At 40.0% G+C, this 19,280-nt stretch overlaps 1 protein-coding gene and 1 long non-coding RNA gene across 2 annotated transcripts; one reads left to right on the top strand and one right to left on the bottom strand.

Moving 5' to 3' along the window:
* Positions 1 to 3,799: 3,799 nt before the first annotated feature.
* On the bottom strand, positions 3,800 to 7,299 carry LOC112846359 (uncharacterized). The gene is made up of 3 exons (XR_003219297.1): positions 7,189 to 7,299; positions 6,744 to 6,813; positions 3,800 to 4,241 (listed from the first exon to the last, which is right to left on the bottom strand). It is a non-coding gene; the product is annotated as an uncharacterized LOC112846359 (long non-coding RNA).
* LOC102078707 (nuclear factor 7, ovary-like) lies at positions 7,200 to 8,819 on the top strand. The gene is made up of 2 exons (XM_019356969.2): positions 7,200 to 7,300; positions 7,402 to 8,819. The coding sequence occupies exon 2, from the start codon at positions 7,419 to 7,421 to the stop codon at positions 8,802 to 8,804; it is 1,386 nt and encodes a 461-aa protein (XP_019212514.1). The 5' UTR covers positions 7,200 to 7,300; positions 7,402 to 7,418; the 3' UTR covers positions 8,805 to 8,819.
* The last annotated feature ends 10,461 nt before the right edge of the window (positions 8,820 to 19,280 follow it).

Below are 19,280 nucleotides of genomic sequence, written 5' to 3'. Positions count from 1 at the left end.
CTAACATGATAACCTTATCCCACCAATGATGTGGAGGGCTAGCTTTTCAGATCCAATTAAAATCAATTCACTCAAAAAAAGATCCTCTGGGAAACTTACCATCCTTTGTTCTTTCTTCGTCCATATTAAGTTTTTGCCTACTAAGTATAGTTTCAACTTTACAAATGTCAATATCATCTCAGTTGTTAATCATACTTGCACTTTGTTCCTTTTCTTTGAATCTTTCACTTATGTTACATAACGGATCTGGCACTACTCCATATCCCTTCCTTGGTACTGTCCCCTGAGGTTGCTGCACCACCTGTCCTCTACAGCTGAGCTATAGAGCACACCTCCACCACACAGGTCCCATACCCGACTGAGGCCAGGGACCCATCAAGCCAAGCCTATCCCTGTCCTGTGAGCAGGAGAAAATAATCAGCCATTACCATCTGTGCCCCGGGCCTGTGGACCACCTTGAAGTTAAATGGGTGTAGGGCCAGATAATACTGGGTGATCTGAGTGTTGGCATCTTTCATGTGGTGGAGCCACTGTAGCAATAAATGGTCTGAAAAGTTCATTTTATTTATATAGGACATGTAATTACAACAGTAATGCTGTGGTGTAATCCAGTGCTGTACAGAAGTACAAAACTATTACTACGAAATACAATATAACGTAAAATATTATTACCAAAATGATCTCATACTGTATTAAAAGCCAGTGAATACAAATGTGTTTTTAGATTAGATTTGAAGAGATTGATGATAGGAGCCTGTCTGATGTGTAGAGTTAGATTATTCACTTCGGCACGCAGGCTGCATGGTCCTGCGTGCTGGCCATCTGCCCAGCTGCCTGTGAGCCCCAGCTCACTTCCACGCCTGCTGCGCCGCCACTGCTTGCCATATGGGTGGCCATCAGGCTAGCTCCGGGGCTTCCGCTGGAGGCACGGGCGACCGCCAGAGTGGACACTTCCCCGTCGCTGGGATGGGGCATGGGGCGCCGATGGTCCGGGCCGATTCCCTCGCCTGCTTCCGGGGTGAGGTGAAGCGGGCGAGGGGGTATGTGGCAGGGCGTGTTCTGTGATGTCGCTGCAGGTTTGGTGGTGGTGATGTGTACAGCTGCCAGTGGAATGTACTGTATTGAATGTACTGTTACAGCAACCGTGTGACTATTGTAAGAATAAATGATGCTGCAAAGCATGAAAATGCCTTCGGGTCTGCCATGGTGGCGATCTTTTTTTTTTTTTTTTAAATCTTAAGTAAACAAACCAGTAAACAAATTAAAACAAATACTGTCGATAAACTATAATACGAAAATTACAATTAAGATTCTCAACAACAAAAACAAAAACAAAAAAATATAATTAATATGTAAACAACTTAACAACCCCCAAAGTGTCGAAGTCACGTGACGTGTCAGTGCAACACCGAAACATAAGAGTGGGGGAGGGGGAGCAAAGTGTGTCTGCTCTCCGCTGACACAGGAGCGGTGAGTCCAGTGACCTGGTTGTTTTGTTTTTGCCAAAAGCTCAGCATAGCAAACAAGCAGAACTCAAAGTAAAGAATCGATCTCACCAGGCTAGTATCGATCCGATACCGATGCCGACGCCGACTTGGGATCGATACTATCGATATTTGGATCGATCCGCCCACCACTAGCATGCACTTGTTGCTCATTCACTTAACCATGCCACAAGGAAGCAGCTCATGCGTCCAGTCTCTGCCAGACTGTCTGCATATCGAGTGCAGTAATCAGGCTCCTCAATGCATGTGTTTATGTACTTTGTTCCAAAGATGTCTCTCTCTCTCTCTCTCTCTCTCTCTCTCTCTCTCTGGGTGAATGGCAGAGTGAATGGTGCTGGGGACGGGAGTGTAGGAGTGAGTGGATTTCTGTTTTCGAATACCTTTTTTCTATTTTTACTGTCAGGTGTGATTATTTTTTCAACACACGGTTGTTAATTTGTTTTGTTTGTTGCCGGCTGGTTTGGTAGCTTTTGCTGCCAGCTTGGCTCGGCACAATGCCCGCTGTTGAGGGTGATGCAGAGTTTGAAAAGCTGACACACCGTCATGCTGTCAAACTTATACCGACTGTGAATTGCTAGGTGGAAGAAGCTGTTTTGGCTGTAGGAGAGGTGGTGGGCTATGACAGCGTGAAATCTGCCTGAATCAGAAAATCAGGCTTTCATTTCAGCCTGCATCCATGGAATGGACTCAGTTTATCTCGATATCCTGATTACATCGTTTCTCAACTACCTCCCTGTTGTTGAGAGATCAGCTGTTGAGAAGGCTCTGCTGGCACATTGGATGAAAATGATGAAGATGACCTGCTTGACCTTTTTACAAGGATGGGTTTCCACTTCCTACCACCTAAGAACAACATGCAGCCTGCCATTGAAACAATGGCTCATAAGGCTCATGGCCATTCTCCAAGAGCCAAAGTGGATTGCTTCTCCACACCCATGTCTGCAGCTGAAACTGTCAGACAAGGAAAGTGTGTTGTCTCTGTATGAGACAAAGAAGAGAACACACAACCTTTAACCATCTTCACGTTATGTCAAAAACACTGATGAAACCAAAGTCCAAAAATACATAAAGACATACATAAAGCATTAAGTTCCATTGGAATCAAGAGAAAGGTATGTTTCTACAATATCTCCAAAATTAGTCAACTCACACTAAAACAATCTGGATTAATGAGTGGTACAGCTGGTGAGAAGAAACATGATTTTAGGGTTAAAGGTCCATTAATGTTTGTAACAAATGTCTCTTTATGGTTGAGAAAAAAGTGATAAAAAGTTAATGATCAGACCCATTTTACAAATTCTAAAAGCTGATGTGTGAAATGTGGCCTCTAAACATCATCTTGCAACAATAAGTCATAGTCTGCTTCATTAGCTTCCAAGATGTTTACTAGTTGTTTTGTTAAAAAAAACATTGCCATCACATGTTATCCTTTTTAAAAGGACTTTGCCAAAATATGACATACAGATAGTCTACATTTTTTATGCTGTTTTACATAATTAGAAATGACCAAGCAACAATTTTCTGATTTTTTTTTTAATTGTTTTGAATAATCAAGATGGTAGGCCTCAATTTCACAATTATTAAATAATATATATAGTCATTTAGAAAACATTGCTAAATTTTTACAGATTAAGCATGTCTACCATCTACCCTTCTCTGAAATTAAAGTGTTAGGTAATGCATGCATTCCATACAGATCTATCATGGTCCCCGTGTCTGCCCAGCCTGCCCTGTGTTTTATATTCCTTCTCTCCTCTCTGCCTGGGCGGAGCTCACTGTGGGCTCCCGCCCTTGGCCCACACACCTGTTCGCGATTAGCTGTCCACTATTTGTGGCTCGTCGCTGGATGATTGTGCGAGACACGTTAATGATCCTCTCAGCTCCCATTAATCTTTGCTTAAGTGTTTTGTGATTTCTGAGTAATTTCCCTCTCCTTTGTGATAGTTTTCCTCCCCGGACCTGTGACCTTCCTGCTGTACGAATGTGTGGGAGTTTGGGCGTGAAGACGAGAATGAGTGTGAGAGAGTTTCTCCTTGGACCTTTGGAACCATGGATTTCCCCCCCCTCAGTGTATATATTCTGCACTGGTGTTGTAAATAAACTGAGTTTGGAAACGTCAACCTGCTCTGCACTTGAGTCCCTGCTATTTTTGTTGTCCGCATTACATGGTCAGAAAAAATAAGAAATTGATTACATTTCATAGTTTATTTGTCCAGTACTTAAAAAACACATATCATCCTTACAGAAGTGGCGAGTGTTGCCATATCATTAAAAGGAAGAGACTCCCTTCATACTTTAGTTCATTGACCCTCCTAGAACACAAAACGAAATAATATATAAGATATTCTCATAAATGTCAGTGTACTAGAAAGCTTACAGTTCAAAGTCTGTTTAACATCCAGAAGTTTCTCACATATAGCACAGGTCAGTTTGGAGAAATGTTGTCTGCAGTGCAGTGCATGTGTTTTACACCAATTCCATGATGGTCTCTCTTAGATGCATGTACAAGTTCACAGCCTAATATGGGTCTGTTGGTGGAGTCAGATGGGACTCAGCCATAAGGATATTACACAGTTCATATACATCTGGATCACATGGTTTCATCAGTCGAAAAACACACTCATTTTTACACAGTTCAACATGTTCTTGAACTGGGGCAAAGGAAGTCTGTTGTCCTGTAGAGCTCAGGTAATGTAAACATTACATTAGGCTGACCACTGTGTCATCCAGCTCATCCTGTTAAAAAGAATACATAAGTTTAAGAAATGTGTGTGAGAGACATATGACTTGCATATATAACTGAAATAACAAGAGAAAAGAAAAAAAATGAAACAAAAAGTTTTCATGAATATCGCTGTCTACACAATGTTTAAGCTAGAATGAAGTTTGCAATTTGTCCTGTTACCACCCCCTTATTTTAAATGTCATTAATTGCATATCAGTATTCAGAATTCAACATTATATGATTCAAACTATATACAAGTCTACACTCACATACAACACATAAACATACTCACATAAAACAGTTTCAGCTAATAAACCAAAACAACAGCAAACTACATTTTTACATAAAGTAAGAATCCTGTGGTTTACACCCGATTAATCTCGGAGCTTATTTTATATCTATGTGACAAATACTTGAATGAACACTTTAAGTTTGGGTTACCTTTCCCTCGGTCTATAAAAATTAGGTCAAAGCTTAAATAGATCACAATGAGACAACTCAGGCACTGAGAGGATGATTTCCTATATTCATGCAATTTATTATTTTCAAATAATCATTTTTATATTGATGTACTTTTCCTAGTGCCACCTGAAAAAGTGTTCCAAACACTAACTCCTGTTACTGTAATGCTGTGATATTTTACACTAGTCCTTACTACTGGCGTGGCTCATCTACTCCCCTCATAAACATTGACTTTGCTACATTTAGAGTTTTAGTTTTAGTCCATTTGTTACAATCTCTTTAGCCAAGCCTAGACCAACATAAAGAGGAAAGTCATTAAAACCATTTGCAATTTGTTTCATGTCACTGAACATTGTATTTTTTATTTGAAAGTTATTTGGATATTCCAATCCCTTAGTTCCTTTATTTACAATATTATTTAACACTGTCCACATGTTTTTCATATTGTTTTTATTTTACTGTTTACTGTAGTAATTTCTTTTGCTTGGCATCCAGAAGACCATCAGGGTGTACAACCTCACCCCTGGCGCTGTTGCCTGTAAACACGAAATAGTATTGCGTGGCCACAAGTAAGTATTTCATGGGCACGTTATACCCATTTATTTATTTTTTGGACCATGTCATCAGAGGGGCTCTGTAGATAACATTCGAAGCGGGTGAATAAAGTCACCCAGTCGCTAGCTGTGCCATTACCCAGCATACATCACTCCCTCCATAAATGCAATAAACGATACAAAAGTAATGGCCTATAATTAATTTATCTGCTGTCTGCTGTTTCTCAGGTAGTTGTTTACATTATATAATTTATTGTGTTCAGTACACGTCACTACAATGTGATTTCGGAAATGTACGGACAACAGGCTCTTCTGCGGCAATCTCTTGTCGTCAATAAACAATCTTTAGGGAGCTCTATAGTATTCAATAGGAGGACCCTGCACGTCAATTCTACATGTGAGGGGGTACCCTGCCCGTCGATAATAGTGATGGGATTTCCGGCTCTTTCAGCTCCGAACCAGCTCTTCAGGTTGTTTTTTTGCTTTAATTAATTTATTATTAACAACAATATAAAATTATGCACAAAAGGAATTACTAATGTAAAAAAAAGTGGTTTTATTTATATATGTTTATATACAAATATATACAGTGGCCCCTAGAGACACGTCCAAACTCCAAAACACATTTCTAGCGTTAACTGAACTTTAAAACAGAGCTACCTAGATCACTTAAATTACACAATTGAAAGCATATGTGTATTGTTTGTGTATTTATACACAAGCATTCATATATATTCAAATAATTAAAAAAAAAATGTTCATTTACCTGTTACTGCCACACACCAAATCCAGTCGTTGGTACTTGCTGGCTTGTGACAAAAGCTCAACACTGCGCCTAGCATCCTGGAGCACTTCTGTTGTGTTTTGTACGTGTTTTAGAGTTTGTACGTGCGTCTAAATTTTAAACTTTTAAATCTTTTATTAGATTTTATTAAATTTATTATTTTTTATTAATTTTACTGCTGTTTTTGTCTTAGCAGATTTTGTATTTATCTAACTCTCCTGGTCTGTTAGTGCCTCTATCCTGTCTGTGCTAGTGCCCGATTTGTACCCTGTTATTGACTTATGTTGACTCTCCATATTACTGTGAAGGACTTTGGTGTGCCTTCGGGTTTTTAAATGTGCTATATAAATAAAATTGTATTGTATTCTGAGTTTCTACGTCTTTTGGAGTTTGTACGTGCTTTGTCTCTAGGGGCCACCGTAAATATACTTTTATTTATTCACTCCACATAAAATGTAATAAATAAATCATATAATGCAAAAACCAACTATTCACAGTTCAACTTTTAACTATTTAAATTTTCAGCTTTTTCCTTTTAAACATATTTAAAGTGTAACAACACAAAACACTGCAAACCACAACACAATTAAATATAAATTAAAATATGAAAACAAAAAGAATATGCACATTCTCTGTCATATGGGCCTGCATGAATAAACCTTCTGAATCCTTTATCATCTGCAACTGAAAATAGTTGTGGATGATTACTATACCTTTCTAATGTGATGTTGTTGTCCCTGGCTCTCTTTCTCTGTCTCTCCCTCCCGCTCTGTTCCTGTGCTACTGCGAGTGTAAGAGATGAGATGAGATGAGTGTCAGTAACACAAAAGTAAAACTCAGTGTCATGCAGTGACTTTCACACAACCAGATCAGATGAACCAACTCACACTAAAACATGCATTTTGCTGCACTCTTTACACTTGTTTCTTTTCTTTCTGCTCTTTTATATATTTTGTAAAACCACCCCAAAAAAAATGTCTGCAGCAAGTTTTCTCAAACTGCTGCATCACAGCTTTCATGCTCTGACCTGTATGTGAAATGAAATAAAAGCTCTTTATTAATAACTTTTACAACTTCTGGCAGGTTAATGTCTGAACTTTGGAATGAAACACACCCTTAGTTACAAGAAATAACACCACTGATTCTTCTGACACTCACACGTATTGTTGGACCAAACAGCAGCTTCCTCTGAGTGAGTCCAGCTACAGGAGAGAAAAGTGGAAAACTCCATCACTGCTGCTTCAAGCTGCTGACGCTCCACACACTGAATGTGAGTTTGAGCAAAAACACGACTCAAAGGAAGTTTCAGTGACGGTAGTAGAGGAGGGAGGGGAGCCAGGACTGACTGTACTTCCTGTCTGCTGTTTTCAGCTTCACTCACAGACTCAATGGCTTCCAGATCAGAGGAGGATCTCTGCTGTCCGGTCTGTCAGGAGGTCTTCAGAGATCCTGTTCTTCTGTCATGTAGCCACAGCTTCTGTAAAGACTGTCTGAAGAGATGGTGGAGAGAGAGACCAACATACGAGTGTCCAGTTTGTAAGAAAATATCAGTGTATGATCCACCTTTAAACCGGGCTCTAAAGAACCTGTGTGAGTTGTTCTTACAGGAGAGAGATCAGAGAGCTTCAGAGGCTCTCTGCAGTCTGCACTCTGAGAAACTCAAACTCTTCTGTCTGGACCATCAGCAGCCAGTGTGTGTCGTCTGCAGAGACTCAGAAAATCACACCAACCACAGATTCAGACCCATCGATGAAGCTGCACAACAACACAAGAAGGAACTTCAGGAAACTCTGGAGCCCTTAAAGAAGAAGTTAAAGGTTTGTGAAGAAGTTCAAGTGAAGTTTGATCAAACAGCAGAACACATTAAGGTCCAGGCCCGACACACAGAGAGGCAGATTAAGGATCAGTTTAAGAAGCTTCACCAGTTTCTAGCAGAGGAAGAGGAGGCCAGGCTGGCTGCACTGAGGGAGGAAGAGGAGCAGAAGAGTGGGATGATGAAGGAGAAGATGGAGGCTCTGAGCAGAGAGATAGCAGCTCTTTCAGACACAGTCAGAGCCACAGAGGAGGAGCTGAGAGCTGAAGACGTCTCATTCCTGCACAACTACAAGGCTGCAGTGGAAAGAGTCCAGCGCTGCCCCCTGCTGGATGATCCACAGCTGCCCTCAGGAGCTCTGATAGACCAGGCCAAACACCTGGGCAACCTGACCTTCAACATCTGGAACAACATGAAGGACATGGTCTCCTACACTCCTCTCATTCTAGACCCAAACACTGCTCATCCAGAACTCATCCTGTCTAAGGATCTGACCAGTGTGAGAGGAGGAGATGAACAGCAGCTTCCTGATAATCCAGAGAGGTTTCATTCTGCTTACCTTGTCCTGGGCTCTGAGGGCTTTAACTCAGGGACTCACAGCTGGGATGTTGATGTTGGAGACGGTACAGGGTGGGTACTGGGTGTGTTAGCAGAGTCTGTGCAGAGGAAGGGAAGCATACGAACTGGATTATGGGCTATATTGTTTAGTAGAAGAAAATACTACAAATGCTCACCATCAGCTCCTCGCACTGCTCTGTCAGTAGAGAAGAAGCTCCAGAGGATCAGAGTGAATCTGGACTGGAACAGAGGAAAGCTGACGTTCTCTGATCCTGATACTAACACACACATACACACCTTCACACACACTTTCACTCACATGATGTTTCCATATATTCACACTGAGGGTAAAGTGAAGGTGTGTCCGTTGTTGGTGTCAGTGTCAGTGGAGCAGATGAGTTGAGGATGATGATGTTTCTAATGTTGTTTCCTGTCAGTGAATTGAAGCTGTTAAACTGCAGCTGTCCTCCTGCTGCCTCGTTGTTCCAAAGCTCTTTGTTTCTCTTTTAGTTCTCACTGTTTCTTTCTGTTTCTGCTGTCCACCTTTTCACATGGAAAATCATTTCACTGTTTCTCACTGAATGACTCCCCAAACTAGATTTGAAATTCTATCAAGTTTCTAATCATTACAAGTGATTCATGTTTCTATTTGATGTGTGTAAATGGAGATGATTTAGTTTGCTGGGATATGGACTGACATGTGTTGAATGGGAGGAGCAGTTTGTTGTTGTCTTCTTGTCTGTTTATGACAACAATAAATATATTGTTGAAACAATGATTCATGTTTAACTCCATATATGAAATGTTTCTGATATTTAAATTCTGTTTGATTAAAGACTTTCTTCATGACACAAATGAGATTTCAGTGTATTAATAGAACTAAATAAGCTCAGAGTTGAAAGGCTGGAGTATTATGTACGTGCTTCACTGTCAGTATCTTCAGGGGGATTCAAAGGGAAACATCAAACTGCTGTAATGAGATAAACTAGTTGGGCTGAACACACTTATCTGTAGTTTGTCTCCATCCAGGATCATCAGAATATAATGAACATGTGTGAAGAGCCAAAAAATGCTGCTCCCCTCTCAGCATGATGAGCTCCAGCCTTTGTTAACAGGACAACAGGAAACATGAGACAACTTTCAGAGACAGTAACCAACTGTGGCCACAAGATGGCAGCAGCTGATCTGAGATCCTTTATTGGACAGAACGACTCTGTGACGTCATCAGATAGACGGCCTTCACTTTGATAGATCTGACGTCATGTCTGCGCTGCGATGATGAAAGCTGATAAACACATTGTTATTTATCCATGAAATCACCTCTGTCCTCTCAAGTGTAGCTGTTTACAGAGCTAAAGAAGTCCTTCATCATCAAAACAGAAAAACATGTATTTTCTGTATTAAGTGACGTCATCCTCACTCTAACCTCTTACATACATTCTGTTCAGTTTTCCTGCTGTAAGAAATAAACTGTGTGGAAATATAAATGCAGGGAAACATCCATTAATCACAGGTGAGCCGTTTGTTTCTGACTCACATTAAATGAGGCTTCAGGTGTAAATACCTCAGAAGTGTTTCTGAGTTCAGTAGAACCAGACCCAGTCAACCATCATGGCATCCACAGCACTACACAATGCAACAGAAAGGCCTTCATCATCTGCTGAAGCACCTCTGAACCACGACGCTCTCCCTGCATCTAAAAGCTGTTAGTCAGGATGAGATGCTGCTGTGATCGCTCACAGTTTACCTGTGAGATCTTTGTAAATATTGTCTTTGTTTCTGAAGGAAACACCTTTAGTCTGTTTTTATTTGGAGTGCAGATCTGGGCGTCCATCACTTTAACCTGCACACGTTTAGTTATTGAGTGTAGTTGATGTTTGGCAGCATTTTATAAGTGACAGTTCATGAACGGTGCAGGAACAGAGGACGCCTGACCATCCTACCTGTGTCAGTAAGAAAACTTTCATCACAACTTCACAACTTAACACAACTGAAACCTGAACTCTGTGTTGCATAGTTTACTAACAGTGTGTGCTAACACTGAAGTTAGCAGTTTGTTTCCTAAGAGCTGCTGGGACAAACCACAGTGACCGGCTACAGAGTTTTAGTTAAGGTGGTTCTAATATGTGACCTGTTGAATTATTTACAGGGATTTATTTCATTTAAAGCATCATTTGTGAAGTTTTTATGGAGTTTAGTTCTTTTACTGAAAGTAATAAACCTGAGTTGAAATAAACTTTGGACTTTAGTAATCTGAGCTCTGAAGCTGTGATGGAGCTCAGTTGGTGTGAAGGTGGCTGCTGTGCAGTGGTGGAGCGGAGGGGTGGCTTACTGAAGCCCGGGGTCTTTTGGAGTGTAATTTTTTCATAGTGAGATGCCTGGCTGACAACTGTATATAACAAAAAACTACACACAATATTCGAAGCACACAGTGTACACCGTGGGAATTTACGACTGTGCATAAATCCCCCCTAATATTGGTATGATCCGAGCTCAGACACTAAGTGACTGAGCGAGGGGGAGGAGCCAGGCAGACAGAGGAGAGCTTAAGTTTGACCAGGTACCAAAGCAAATCATTCGTACTGTACAAATAATGTAAATATGACGGTGTATCACGAAAGACTGATATCAAACTGATCACTTGACCCATGTTACGTTACTTGCTCTTCAAGTGAATCAACAAATGGCGAAATGAAAAGCCGAACAACAACAAAGCTGTTTCTTTAGAGAGTCTTAGCTTACATGTGTGTTTATTTCATATTTTCAGTTGTTACCCTCCACGGCTAAATAAATCGGTTTCAGTAATGTACTGATATACAAGAATGGACATAAGGAGCTTCTTTCAAAGAAAAAACTCTGGCAGTATTTTATATATTATGCTTTGTGTGTTGTTCAGTATATTTCTATGCAAAACAAGAGAAATTTCAACACACAGCAGTTTATTCACAGTTGAAACCAGATATTTACATACACTTTATGGAAAACACAAGAACATTTTGTTTACTGTACAACATCAATTTAGAGTAAACTTGTTTTGTTTTGGATAAATAAATATTGAAATATCTTTTAAATTTGTTAAATGTCAGAATAAAGAGAGAGAGAGCTGTCTATTTGTTATCACTTTCATCAAATTTAGGAGTACATATACACTAAGTTTATTGTTAATTAATAAGAAAACTCCAGACGATTCCATTCTGAGCTGAAGAAGCTTCTGATTGGTTAGTAGAGTCCATGTGAGTAAATTGGTGGCACACCTGTGGATGCATATAAGGCAAAACACAGAGCCTGTTTCTTTGACATGGGAAAATCAAGAGATGTCAACCAAAACACCAGGAAAAGAATTGTGGAGCTCCATAAGTGTGGCTCAGTTTTGAATACACTTTGGTGCCATTTACAATTAAGAAATACAGATAGTTTCTCTCTTTACTCTTAAAGTTAACAAATATGTTTTTATATTTATCAATCTAAAAAAATAAACATTTAGTCTGATTTAATGTTACAATGAAAAAAGTGTTTGTGTTTTTATTTGAAGAGTGTTTAAATATCTGGTTTCAACTGTATATTTGATGATTGTCAGCACAAAGAGAGAGAGAGAGAACAGAGAGGGAACAAGAGCAGGTGAGACACACATGTTAGTCAAATGGTTGTTTACCAAAAGTATCACCGTATCATAGGAACTCGTGTATCTCGTACCTAGTGTTTCTTTTTAGGTTTGTTATTTTTCAATTTCTATATTTATTAAGTTATGCAGGCTTGTTTGCACAACAAGGCTAAATAATTACATAAACGTTTCTGAATCTAAATAGTGTACTTTGGTAGAAAATAAGTGTAGTGCAGGTCTATGATGATTTTTAGTGCTACTATCATCTAGTTTTGATTCTGGTTCTGTTTTGGTTAAGTCCCACAGCAGCTCTCACTGTGAGCTCAGACGTTTGAGGACACTCAGTTTGTTTGAACATAGTAAATAATCAGAGATTCTCAGACATTTAGACGACTGTTTATGGAGACACCACCTGCCCGAGGGTGTACTGTGTCAGAGAGGTGGTGTATGGTACTATACACCTCTCTGACACAGTACACCCTCGGGCAGGTGGTGTCTCCATAAACAGTCATGGGTGTAGTCTCTCTGCTGGTTCATAGTTTTTACTGAGGAGCTGTGTTCATGTCAGGAAGGTTTAGTCTGAACACTGTGGTGCAGTTTGGTTTACTCTGTTTCTGAGTGTTTGTAGGATCAGTCTCTGCTGGTCACCTGATACCTGGCAGTGAAGTTTTTATAAATCAGCTCCATCAGATTTAATCCAACAGAATAACATGTAAAACACTCCAGGGCTTTTAATCTGAAACTTCTCCAGAGCTGTCTGGAGTTTTTCTTACATTAAAATATTCTGGGATTACCAGACTGTCCACATCATGTGTCCTACCAAAACTTTCATCTATCATAACTTTCATCCACAAATATACCCTGACATTAAACCCAAATATGTCAGAGTCTGCAGTGTAATCATTTAATGTGGTCTGGAAAAGCTGCAAATGTTGCATTTATCTCAGATTTGAGAGCGAGTCATTAGTATCAGTACTCTGTGTGTGTGTGTGTGTGTGTGTGTGTGTGTGTGTGTGTGTGTGTGTGAGAGAGAGAGAGAGAGAGAGAGCGCTGTGTCGTCCATTAAGTGTGTTCCACAAGAAAGGTGAACGGATGGCAAGACAGAGAAATACATAAATCGCAGCAAAAAAAAATTCTGGCACAACTTCACCTGCTTCCAAGGTGCATGGAGGGGATGAAAGAATTCACAAAGCAGGAACTCCAGCAACACTTGAGGGAAGATGAACTTTAATAATTGACCAACGCGTTTCGGCTTGTGGCCTTCATCATGGTCAATTATTAAAGTTGTTCATCTTCCCTCAAGTGTTGCTGGAGTTGCTGCTTTGTGAAGACAGAGAAATACTACAGGAGAGAAGACCTGCAGAAAGATTGATCGGATGGCTTCATTTAAGCAGTAATGAATATCATCTGAGAACTAGAAATGTTGGAGGAACAAGACATGCAACAGTGGAGGAAACTACAACTGTAGCTTAGATTTTGGAAATGGGAAAGGACCTGTTTTTTTTTCCAGATGGGAAGACTTTATCATTGATTAGAGATGGACCGATCCAATATTACATATCGGTATCAGTCCGATACTGACCTAAATTACTGGATCGGATATCGGAGAGAAAAAAACATGTAATCCGATCCGAAGTATCACAAAATCACCTCATAAAACGCGCTACTTGGCCTAACCCAGCTCGGCGCGTCGGAGCAGTATGTGTCACGTGATAGAGCCGCTGTTGTCTGCCAGACCTGTCGGCGGACTGTTGGAGCATTTGGAGCCTCGCTACATGCTTCCTAAGGCATTTCATCTCGGCGAAAACTATCCCAGAGAAGTAAAGCAAGTGTGTAAGTTCATCCCTGAATGTTTGCATAGTATTTCCACGTTAAGCTTAACAAATGATATATTGAGCCACAGCTGAACTGACCTTCGTACTCCAGCTAGAATTAAAAAATAGACACAAAGTTGAAGTTATTCTGTCTTTGCTGCGCAGTTGCATCTACTTCTCTCATTCACTCCCCTCCTTCTCCTGTTATTATTTCAAACATGAAAATGATCAACGATCAGCTGATCGGCTTTTCTGTCGCGAGTCCCGACTTTCTTGTTTGTTTATCGCCCACTTTGCGCTATAAAGAGGAGACCAGCGGCTGAACAACGGCAGCACGTTTAAGCGTGATAAGCTGTTGTTAGAATTTATTTTATATTACTTTCTACACTAGGATCTTTTTCTACGTAGCTGACGGCTGGTAACTGTGCAGGGGCGGATCTAGCAAAGTTTAGCCAGGGGGGATGATAGGGCATGAACAGGGAAAAGGGGGCACAAAGACATACTTTTCTTTCTTATTCTCATTTAAAATGTCTAGCTTTTAATAAAGAAATATCCGAATCTTACACCCAAAATTTCTATCTGATGTAAAATGTATAGAAGTCCATTACTGTATATAGTAACTATTAAGTCTAATATAACCTAGTAAGCTAGTACTTTTTCCTTTGGGAATGTACAATCTGTGCAGTCTGCTATTCTGTTGAAGAAAGATGTTTAATCAATTTAATTATTTTTGAAAAATAATTGATTTCTGTGCATTTTTATTCACACTGCATCAAATTAAAGTTGAATACATCGATTAAGCATCATGAGGTGGAGGGTGGGGGGTGGTTCCCTGGTTTTGTTTTGGTTTTTTTGCTGGGAGTTTTCAACCCTATTGGTTAGGCTGCTTACTCTTTAAAATACCAGAATAGGGAGGATGGAGCAGGTTTAAGTTTATTAGATTGATCAGTATTGCTGAACTATGAAATATTTTGGGTGCAGGGTAGTGTATTTTGGGTGCTGGAGAGATTATATCTCTCGGCTGGCCTGGGAACGCCTTGGTGTTCCCCCGGATAAGCTGGAGGAGGTGGCTGGGGAGAGGGAGGTCTGGGCTTCTCTGCTTAGGCTGCTGCCCCCGCGACCCGGCCTCGGATAAAGCGGATGAAGATGGATGGATGGATGTATTTTTTGCACACAGGTATAACAAAATAGCTTTAGTGTTTTGTTTTGTTTTTAACTTGAGTTTGAACTTATACAAAATTCAGCAAGATATAAAAAACAGTTTTATTGATTAGAAAACACTATATCAGATTCATATCGGTATCGGCTGATATCCAAATTTATGATATCGGTATAGGACATAAAAAAGTGGTATCGTGCCATCTCTATTGATGCATTTGCTTTTAAAAGAAATCTGATTCCTTTCGATCAGGGGTGTCCAAACTTTTTTCACTGATGGCTACATACATAAAAATATAGGAGGGGCTGGGCCACTTACTAGAAATTAGGTATATAGCCTTAACTTTAGTGTATTAAAGTTAGAAAATTCTATTAAAAGTGGTCAGATATGTTATATTGACCACTGCCTTCATCACAGCTTTCCATTAATGGATCTTTATTGATTTATTCAGAAAAAGCTTTGATAGCTCATTCTCAGAACAGCAGCCTCAGATTTCTTCCTAGACAGAAGATTTACAGTACAGAGAAAAAACAATAAAGGGGAAAATGGGGCCGGTAAATTTCGAGCTTGTTATTTAAGTTATTAGGCTTAGCAACTGTTGGGATTCAGAGATTCTTTTATTGTTACCATATAACCTGCCTTATGATAAATGCATTAATAACATGTTTTACAGTATTATTTTATCAGTAATATTTCTTATAGGGTTCATATTGCATTGAATATGTTTGTCATCACATTGACCTTTCTATTCACAGGTTGAGTTCATTCTATACACAATGCATAACTGTGCTGATTTGGAGTTGATGTTCCATCCAAGAGGGTTTTAAGCTTCACTGGTGAGAGTGTCCAGGTGATACATGTTGAGGGAAGATGAGAACATAGCAGGTTAATTGCATGCATGCTTACAATACACATAAATCTAGTAGCAGGCCTGAGCGAAGGCCCAAGTGTCTTCTGCTTCTTTTTGAGACCTGTGCCAATTCAGTCTACTTAGTGACGAGGGTCAATTATTAGCTCTTAACGATCCCATAGCTTGAAGTTTATTACCTTAAAAGGAAGGTGTTATAGAAAAGAGAAGTTATATGACTGTTTATAGTTATTAAGATGTACGAGATGTGCTCATGTCTGTAAACAATGTATTTTTGACCTGTATTGACGTGTATGTGTGGGGGCGTTAATTTTCTATGCTATAAAACCAGCATTCAATGTATTTTTGTCAGAGGAAGACATATGCTGATGTTTCCTCTCCTGTTAATAAACTCATCGTTTGATTGCATTTGTCTGGTGCCTCCATCATTTGTTGTCTGGTCTGCAGTTGATCGATCTCGCTTCACAACACACCTATTAACATTCATTTGAAATGGTTAATAACATTAACAGACTGAACTGGACTTAATAAGAGGAGTGTCTTTTAGACCCCATTCCTACAAAACTGCTCAAAGAAGTCCTGCCATCAATTAATGCTTCAATCTTAAATATGATCAACCTATCTCTAATAATCAGCTATGTACTACAGGCCTTCAAGGAGGCTGTAGTTAAACCTTTGCTCAAAAAGCACCTCTAGACCCAGCTGTCTTAGCTAATTATAGGCCAATCTCCAACCTTCCTTTCATATCAAAAATCCTTGAAAGAGTAGTTGTCAAACAGCTAACAGATCATCTGCAGAGGAATGGCTTATTTGAAGAGTTTCAGTCAGGTTTCAGAGCTCATCACAGCACAGAAACAGCTTTAGTGAAGGTTACAAATGATCTTCTTATGGCCTCTGACAGTGGACTCATCTCTGTGCTTGTCCTGCTAGACCTCAGTGCTGCGTTCGATACTGTTGATCATAATATCCTATTAGAGCGATTAGAACATGCTGTAGGTATTACAGGTACTGTGCTGCAGTGGTTTGTATCATATCTATCTAATAGACTCCAATTTGTTCAAGTAAATGGAGAGTCCTCTTCACACACTAAGTTCAATTATGGAGTTCCACAGGGTTCAGTGCTAGGACCAATTCTATTTACATTATACATGCTTCCCTTAGGCAGCATCATTAGAAGACATAGCATAAATTTTCACTGCTATGCAGATGACACGCAGCTCTATCTATCTATGAGGCCAGATAACACACAATAATTAGTTAAACTGCAGGAATGTCTTAAAGACATAAACACCTGGATGGCCGCTAACTTTCTGCTTCTTAATTCAGATGAAACTGAGGTTATTGTACTCGGCGCTGAAAATCTTAAAAATATGGTATGCTCGTCACGGTTCTCTCCCTCGTGCACGAGATCACACAAAGAGTTCTGCCTGGTGCCCAATGCTGTGCTAGCGGCAATTGAATTGTCTTGGCTGTCCACATGTTTTTCACATCGTTTTTATTTTCATCTAAAAGTTCACTGTAGTAATTTCTTTTTCTGCTTCTTATAATTATTATCAGTTTATTCTTATACTTTTTGTAGGTTTGTTCAGCTTCTATTGTTCTTTTCTTTAAAACATCTTGAATATAGATTTTCAATACGTTCTCAATCCTAACTCGTCAAATGTGCGACGCATGGTCAGGCTCCCTCTGCTTCACTTATTGACACGCCGGGTACCCCCCTCGCATCGAGAATTGACGGGCAGGGTCCTCTTAGGCTACGTTCACACTGCAGGTCTTAATGCTGAATTCCAATTTTATGATCAAATAAAAATTTTTTGTCTGCTTGTTCACACTACAAATAAAATGTGACAGCAAACACGCTCTAGTGTGAACCCTCAAAGCAGCCTGTATGCTCAAAACAGACGTCACACACAACGCGCTCTGTTTAGACCGAGACCAAACAGTATTGTTTGACTGATAGGCCGTTAATATAGAGACTTGTTTCACTTTTTAAATTGTGTTGATAGGCCATGTAAAACCAGAGTTGTGATAAAAAACAAATGTAATGTTTGGTTTTCTTCCTGAATACTATTGTTGTTTATATTTACTACGGGAAGAAATGGTAAAAACTGCGTTTTATAAGGAAACGCTATAAAGCACTCTCTGCCTGTGAGCAAAGACAAAACCAAAGGCATGATTGGTCAACATGGTACATTTTTTGACCAGTGGGAAAGGGTGGGGTGCCTTTCCCACTGGTCAAAAAATGTACCATGTTGACCAATCAAAACATGGCATTTAGTTGTTAAGAAACAGAAGTTGTTAAGAGGAGGACATTTTAGGAATGACGGGAGTGTTTTGAGATGTGAGAGATTTGCGACATTTAGCGCAAATCTTGTGTAGTTAGTGTGTAGTTTAGTCAATACTTTTGTTGTGTGTGTCAGAACAATGAGGCGACTGCTAAATGTTACAGGAGTGATACATCTCCTGTTGTCAGGCCTGCAGGTATCAGGCTTTTCGTGAGTGTGGACGCTTCCTCTCTTTGCTCTTCAAATGCTTTGCTTCTTTTATTGATTTTTATGCTGATTTTTTCCCTTTTTTCTGTATGAGCTTACCTGCGAGAGCTTCTGGACACTTATAGATCATTAAGACTAAAGTGTTCTTTACAGAAACAGCAACATTTCTAGTTACCTTATCCTCAGCGCTCTGTGTGTCTGTGGCCTAGACACAGCTGAAGCCTGATTACAGCGTCTGGACACCGAACAGCCTCAATAGCCTGGAAAGGTGCTAACCGCTAGGCTAACTAACAACAAGATGCCTTCCCTCTCCACAGATGACAACCACAGCCTCCTGCAGAAGATTGCAGTGCTGGAGACAAAAATTCATCGCTTAGAAGTAAACGTGGAGGTAAATGGACTGTGTGGAAATTAAACAACCTTGCCTTTGATTCAAAGCAATGGCGATGAGCAAGCTAATACACAGCTAAGGAGCACAAAGATAACATGACCAAGAAAGTAGACTCTGTGCATTATTATAAATCCTCAAGCGATAATCCCCCCTTGGACTGTCTTGGCGCAAAACCAAGACATAAATCATGTCTCCTGGAAGGGGGAGGACGTATCACAGGCAGAGCACAGCGAGCTGAAATCTCTGAAACCGACTGGCCTTCACTTCCTATGAGGCAGAGAAGCTCTTCTACCCCTGTATACGGGAGGAAACAGGACTGGACAACCGTGAATAGGAAGGTTAACAACAAACCTCCAAAACAACTGAATGTGAAACTGCAGAACAGATTTGCTCCACTATCAAAGGACCCTGGATCTATATCGGACAACCATCCATCTAAAAGTAGCGAAGTAAGGTCTGAAAATCTGTTGAAAAGTAAAAGGCCACAGGGAAAGCTAAAGGCTAGGCCTGAAACTCTGATTTTGGGTGACCCAGTATGAACCTTCCAGATCCCT

The sequence above is a fragment of the Oreochromis niloticus genome, linkage group LG3, assembly GCF_001858045.2.
Source record: "Oreochromis niloticus isolate F11D_XX linkage group LG3, O_niloticus_UMD_NMBU, whole genome shotgun sequence".
NCBI classification, from domain to species: domain Eukaryota; kingdom Metazoa; phylum Chordata; class Actinopteri; order Cichliformes; family Cichlidae; genus Oreochromis; species Oreochromis niloticus.
This window is presented reverse-complemented; position numbering and strand designations above follow the sequence as displayed.

Excerpts from the sequence above, each read along its gene's own strand:
- LOC102078707 (XM_019356969.2), top strand. The coding sequence starts at position 7,419 with ATGGCTTCCAGATCAGAGGAGGATCTCTGCTGTCCGGTCTGTCAGGAG.